Source organism: Terrapene carolina, unplaced genomic scaffold (assembly GCF_002925995.2).
Source record: "Terrapene carolina triunguis isolate 2854851 unplaced genomic scaffold, T_m_triunguis-2.0 Scaffold51348, whole genome shotgun sequence".
Taxonomy (NCBI): domain Eukaryota; kingdom Metazoa; phylum Chordata; order Testudines; family Emydidae; genus Terrapene; species Terrapene triunguis.
The window spans coordinates 1-7,002 of NW_020715699.1; the positions used below are offsets into that span (position 1 = coordinate 1).

The 7,002-nt window shown below is 63.3% G+C and overlaps 1 protein-coding gene across 1 annotated transcript; it reads left to right on the forward strand.

The window, feature by feature from the left end:
• Nucleotides 1-73: 73 nt before the first annotated feature.
• LOC112124289 (neurogenic locus notch homolog protein 4-like) lies at nucleotides 74-6,431 on the forward strand (the record flags this gene model as incomplete). Its single annotated transcript, XM_026647137.2, has 7 exons — nucleotides 74-412; nucleotides 2,059-2,181; nucleotides 2,524-2,760; nucleotides 3,109-3,264; nucleotides 3,980-4,242; nucleotides 6,010-6,209; nucleotides 6,286-6,431. Coding segments are annotated over 7 exons (1,464 nt in total), but the record flags the coding sequence as incomplete, so codon positions are not given.
• Nucleotides 6,432-7,002: the final 571 nt, after the last annotated feature.

Here is a 7,002-nt window from a genome sequence, read left to right on the forward strand (position 1 = left end):
CCGGCTCTGGGAGGGGGGCGGGAGCCAGGACTCCTGGGTTCTCTCCCTGGCTCTGACGCGGGGTCCCGTCCAGGGAAGAACTGCCAGCTGATGGATTTCTGCCCCACCAACCCCTGCGCCAACGGGGGCACCTGCCTGCTCACCTACCCGCACATCGTGTGCCAGTGCCTGCCCGGCTTCGACGGCCACACCTGCCAGCACGACGTCAACGAGTGCTACCGGGACCCCGGGCCCTGCACCAACGGGGGCACCTGCCTCAACAGCCTGGGCTCCTTCCGCTGCCTCTGCCCCCCCGGCTTCTCTGGCCCCCAGTGCCAGCACCGCGCCGGGCCCTGCTCCGCCGGGCTGTGTCTGCACGGCGGGACCTGCCGCCCCCTGCCCGGCGGCTTCCACGGCTGCCTGTGCCCGCCAGGTGAGGGCTGCGCCGGGGCGGGGGCTGGGCCGGGGGTGCCTTGTCGCATGTGGGGCTGACATTCAATATGGCCGCCGAGGTGTCGTATCGGCCGCTGGTGCCGAATATGGCCGCCAGGCCCTGGCCCGTTCCTGTAGACTGGACCGTCCCAGTATGGCCACCCCATCGATTTCTCATCCCCCGGACAGGGCCAATCCAATATGGCCGCCACATTGAGATGCCTTCCCCTAGTCAGAACCAATCCAATATGGCCGCCCCATCGAGGCTGTAACGATGCTGCCCGTGGGAGCCAGCTGAGGTCACTCAATCAGGGTGAACTGCAAACAGACCGCGGCAGACAAACCCCGAATGCTGGTGGATCTTCCAGTGCTGAGATTTACCAACCAGCACAAAACAGCCTCTGTGTTACCTCCCTGGTTACTCAGACGTCCAACCAACGCAGTTCCCTTAAAGTGCCCAGCCTCAGGCCTCCATCCAGACACACCTGTCAGATATGATGATGATTACTGAAAATCTGATCTCATCATATACAAGAAAAGGTTCTTCCAACCCCAAAGGATCAGCCACATACCCAGGTCCAATTATAACTCAGATCTTACCCAAAATACACGCTATAGCCAATTCTTATTAACTAAGCTAAAATTAATTAGAAAAGAAAAGGGAGAGAGTGTTGGTTAAAAGATCAATATACAGACAGACTTGAATTCAATTCTTGAGGTTCAGACACAGCAGAGATGAGCTTGTAGTTGCCAAAAGTCCTTTTAGAAATAGTCCATAGGTTATAGTCCAATGTCCATGTTCAGGGCAGCTCCAGTCAGTGACTGGGGATCTCAATCCTTATGGCTCAGGGTTTCCCCTTCTTGAAACCCAAAGCAGATCTGAGATGAAGCAGGATCGTGTCCCAGGGTTCTTATACATTTCCAGCAGCCGCTCGGCCTGAGAAAACCATAGGCTTAATTCTCCTTCTCCCAAACATCCTGGCAATGAGCACAGGGTAATTTATCCATTAAACAGTTCAGATCCAGGTCACCACAACCTGCAAAGAGACACAGAGACAATGATACTATTTCCCTCCAGGGTCTCCCCAAAGGTTAATATTCCGGTTTGGTCTTTGAATCAAAGCCCTAGCAATAGACAAGCCTTGTTTGCTTTCATCATCTCCCGTCTCCCTAACGATGCGGCGGCGTTTCCCAGCTCTGCTCGTTCCCAGATCTTCCTAACGAGTCTCCACAGTTGGGCCCTGGGGCAGGTGGGTCTGGGCGGGAATTGACTCTCTCTGGCCTGGCCCTGTCAGTGAGAGATGAGATCACACTCAGAACGTCCCAGAGGCGCCTTCCCCTAGACAGACCAATCCAATATGGCCGCCATGTTCTTGGTTCCTCCCACCAGCTGTTATGTCCAGCGGGGCCATTATGGGACGGGGCTGATTAGAACCAGACCCGTTCCTGGGGGTGACTGGGAATGGGGGGGACTCGGTGGGGGGGGGTCAGCAGGCACCCCCGGAGGCCAGTCTCCAAGATGGCCGACCTCCCCAGCCCCTCCGCCCTGGTAACCGTGGCTCCCAGCATGGCCGGCCACTGTGGAGGGGAGCGACTGCGGCTGAATTACCCCCCTCCTTGGGGGCATCTCTCTCTGTCCCCCTCCAGGGTACACGGGGCAGCTGTGTGAGGTGAACCCCAATGACTGCGTGGGGCATCACTGCCGGAACGGGGGGGCCTGCCAGGACGGGGTGGGGACATACTCCTGCCTCTGCCCCCCCGGCTGGATGGGTGAGTAGGACGCCCCCCATCCCTTACTGGGGACAGGACCCAGGGGTCCTGGCTCCCCCCCCCCCCCCCCCACTCTAACCACCAGTCCCCTCTCCTCTCGCAGAGCCAGGGAGAGAACCCAGGAGTCCTGGCTCCCAGCTCCCCCTGCTCTGACCCACCAGACCCCACTCCCCTCCCCCAGCCGGGGAGAGAACCCAGGAGTCCTGGCTCCCAGCTACCCCCGCTCTAACCACCAGACCCCACTCCCCTCCCAGAGCCGGGGAGAGAACCCAGGAGTTCTGGCTCCCAGCCCCCCTGCTCTAACCACTAGCCCCCCCCAGCATCCTGACGCGCTCCCCGCAGGCTGGGACTGCTCGGGGGACGAGGACGAGTGCCTGGCGCCGGGGCCCCCCCCCTGCCACCACGGCGGCACCTGCCACAACCTGCCCGGGGGCTTCCGCTGCGTCTGCGTCAACGGCTGGTCGGGCACCAGCTGCAGCCACAACGTGGACGACTGCGTCTCGGCCACCTGCTTCCCCGGCGCCACCTGCCTGGACCGCGTGGGCACCTTCCTCTGCCAGTGCCCCCCGGGGCGCACAGGTGGGGCCGGCCGGGGGGTGGGGAGTGGGGTGGGCCTGGCCCTTCTAGGGGGCGCTGGCTCCCACCAGCCCCAGGGCAGGGACCAGCTGGCTCAGGGGGGCGGGGAATGGGCCCGGGCCCTGTCTCCTCTGGGGGTGCCGGCTCCCGTCCGGCCCCAGGGTGGGGACTGGCTGGTTCAGGGGCGTGGGGGGTAGGAAGTGGGGCCTGGCCCCTCTAGGGGACGCCAGCTCCCATCCAGCCCCAGGGCGGGGACTGGCTGGCTCAGGGGGGTGGGGAATGGGGCAGGCCCCGATCTGGGTGCGGCTGGCTCTGGGTGGGGGCGTCTCTCACCCCATCTGACGCCCCCAGGGCTCCTGTGCCACTTGAGCGACGCCTGCCTGAGCAGCCCCTGCCACGCGGAGGCCTCGTGCGACACCAACCCCCTGACGGGCTCGGCCGTGTGCGTGTGCCAGCCGGGCTCCACTGGGCCCACCTGCCACCAGGACCTGGACGAGTGCCAGCTGGGTGAGTGAGGCCGGGCACGATCAGCTGCGTGTCTCTGCCCGCATGTCACGTGAACGGCACGTCGGTGCAGGTCCCGTGTCACTGAACATGTGGGCCAGGCCCATGAATTAAATCTCTGCCTGTTCCCCTGTGTCTGTGCGTGTGCTTTGCACGTTTATGCACCATCCTGTGTGTCTGCGTGGACGTGCACGTTTGTGTTGTTTGTGTGCCTTCACTGCATCACATGACTGTGCGTGTGCATTACATGTCTGGGCATATTTTCCATGTGTGTCTGTGTGTGTTGTCTACATGTGTCCATCACATGTCCGTGCGTGGCCCCGAGTCCACGCATGTTGTTCACATGTTGGTGCATGGCCCACCGTGTCTAGGCGTGTTCATCGCATGTTGGTGCCTGGCCCCCTGAGTCCAGGTGTGTTGATCGTGTGTCTGCACATGGATCCATGTCCAGGCATGTTCATCATGTGTCTGTGTGCCCCTCCCCCGAGTCCAGGCGTGTTCATCCTGTGTCTGCACATGGCCCCTGAGTCCAGGTGTGTTCATTGCTTGTTGGTGCCTGGCCCCCCGTGTCCAGGCATGTTCATCGTGTGTCGGTGCATGGACCCATGTCCAGGCGTGTTGATCGCGTGTCAGTGCCTGCCCCCCCGTGTCCAGGCATGTTCATCGCGTGTCGTTGCCGTGTTGGCCCCACGCCAGCCCCCTGACGCCCCTCCCCCAGGTGCGGAGCCGTGCGAGCACGGTGGGCGCTGTGAGAACACCGTGGGCTCCTTCCGGTGCCGCTGCCCGGCCGGCTACACGGGGTCCCGCTGCGAGGCCGACGTGGACGAGTGCCTGAGCCAGCCCTGCCTGCGGGGGGCGCCCTGCCTGGACCTGCTCGGCCACTTCCAGTGCCTCTGCCCCCCCGGCTCCCAGGGGCCCACGTGCGAGCGAGAGGCCGACGCCTGTGCCAGTCACCCCTGCGGGAACGGGGGGCGCTGCCAGGTCGGGGCGGGGGCCTTCCGCTGCCACTGCCCCCCCGGTGAGACGCCCACTGGGATCTGGGGGCTGCCATGGGGGGGCTGGGCATGGACCGGGATCTGGGGGGCTGGGGCTGTCTCGGGGGGGCTGGGCATGGACCGGGATCTGGGGGGGCGGGGGCTGTCATGGGGGGGCTGGGGGCTGTCATGGGGGGGCTGGCCATGGAGCGGGATCTGGGGGGCTGGGGGCTGTCTCGGGGGGGCTGGGCATGGACCGGGATCTAGGGGGCTGGGGGCTGTCTCGGGGGGGCTGGGTGTGACAATGCAGTTCTGGCGGAACCCAACTGAGAGTGCCAACTCAGGACAAATTGCTCAAACAGGGCAGTTGCAGCCCAAGGCTGGGGTTTTTCCACCTCTAAGGCAAACCAAACCAGCCAGACTAGGAGGACTTCGGCCTCACCCCACTGGCTAACCGCAAGTCTCACAAGCAATCTCCTAAGACACTCCAGTTTCCCAGTATCACCACCAGTGCCACTCGTTATGGGGACAAATGGTTATGAAAACCAATACCCCAGTAAAAGAAAAAGGTTCTCCTGATCCCCACGGACCAAGCCCCAGACCCAGGTCAATATACAAATTAGATCTTACCCACAAATCACGCTGTTGCCAATCCTTTAGAATCTAAAATCTAAAGGTTTATTCATAAAAGGAAAAAGATAGAGATGAGAGTTAGAATTGGTTAAATGGAATCAATTACATACAATAATGGCAAAGTTCTTGGTTCAGGCTTGCAGCAGCGATAGAATAAACTGCAGGTTCAAATCAAGTCTCTGGAACATCCCCCGCTGGGATGGGTCCTCAGTCCTTTGTTCAAAGCTTCAGCTTGTAGCAAAGTCCCTCCAGAGGTATGAAGCAGGATTGAAGACAAGATGGAGATGAGGCATCAGCCTTTTGTAGCCTCTTCCAGGTGTAAGAACACCTCTTTGTTCTTACTGTGGAAAATTACAGCAAGATGGAGTTTGGAGTCACATGGGCCAGTCCCTGCATTCTTTGCTGAGTCTCAAGGCATATTTGCCTTCTCTCAATGGGTCCATTGTATAGCTGATGGTCCTTAATGGGCCATCAAGCAGGCCAGGCAGAGCTAACACCAGTTTGTCTGGGATGTCACCCAGCAGCAGAGCATAAGTGTGAAATACAGACAGGATAGAGCCAATATTCATAACTTCAACTACAAAATTGATACACACATATAGACAGCCTAATCATAACCAGTAAACCATAACCTTGTCTTAGACACCCCATTTGACCCCGTTTATACAAGATTTGGTGCCACTACAGGACCTTGGTTGCAACAATGATCTATATGGTCCCAGATTATATCAATAACGTCACACTGGGCATGGACCGAGATCAGGGGGGCTGGGGGCTGTCTCGGTGGGGCTGGGCATGGACCGGGATCTGGGGGGCTGGGGGCTGTCTCGAGGGGCTGGGCATGGACCGGGATATGGGGGGGTGTCTGTGGGGGGGGGCACGGGAACTGGGACAGGGGAGTGTAGATGGGGGGGCCGGGCATGGACGGGGATAGGGGGGGGCGGGGGCTGGGCATGGACCGGGATCTGGGGATCTGTCTCTGTTGGGGGACATTAGAACTGGGACAGGGGAGTGTAGATTTGGGGGACAGGGACCCAGGGGACACTGGCATAGGGGGGCGGATTTGGGGGATTCCCCTGGGGGACGTGGGGGAGGGGCTGGGGGGCTGGGTCGGAGCCCCCCTGACCCCCTGTCGCCCCAGGGTTCAAGGGGCCACGCTGCCTGGAGGAGGCGGGGGCCTGCGCCAGTGACCCCTGCCGGGGGGGGCACCTGCCTGGAGGTCGCGGGCGGCTTCTCCTGCCTCTGCCCCCCGGGCTTCACGGGCCCCGACTGCGCCCCCTGGAGCGACGCCTGCAGCCAGCGGCCCTGCGCCCAGGGCACCTGCCAGAGCCACCCGCAGGGGTAAGGGGGGCCGGGGCCGGGGGGGCGGGATGGGGGGCGGAACCTCACACTGACCCCGCCCCCCTGCCCCACACAGGGCTCTGTGCGTCTGTGCCCCCGGCTGGACGGGCCGGGACTGCTCGGCCGAGATCGACCCCTGCGATTCGGGGCCCTGCCCCCAGGGGGCAACCTGCCAGCCCCAGCCCCACGGCTACAGCTGCACCTGCCCCCAGGGGTTCACAGGTAATGGCCCCCCCCACTCCTGATCCCCACCCCCGACCCCTCACTCCCGACCCGCAGCCCCCGGCGCCCCCCACTCCCGACCCGCAGCCTCCCCACTCCACCAGCACCCCTCACTCCCGACCCGCAGCCCCCCAGCTCCGCTGGTGCCCCTCACTCCCGACCCGCAGCCCCCCCTGCTCCCCCGGCGCCCCCCACTCCCGATCCGCAGCCCCCCAGCTCTGCCCGGCGCCCCCCACTCCTGACCCGCAGCCCCCAGTTCCCCCGGCGCCCCTCACTCCCAATCCGCAGCCCCCGGCTCCACCAGCGCCCCCCACTCCCAACCCGCAGCCCCCCAGCCCAGCCGGTGCCCCTTACTCCCGACCCGCAGCCCCCGGCTCCCCCGGCGCCCCCCACTCCCGACCCGCAGCCCCCCAGCTCTGCCCGGTGCCCCCCATTCCCGTCCCGCAGCCTCCCAGCTCTGCCCGGTGCTCCTCACTCCCGACCCACAGCCCCCGGCTCCGCCAGCGCCCCCCACTCCCGACCCGCAGCCCCCTGCCAGCCCAGCCCTGGGCTCCCCGCTCTGTCTCTGCCC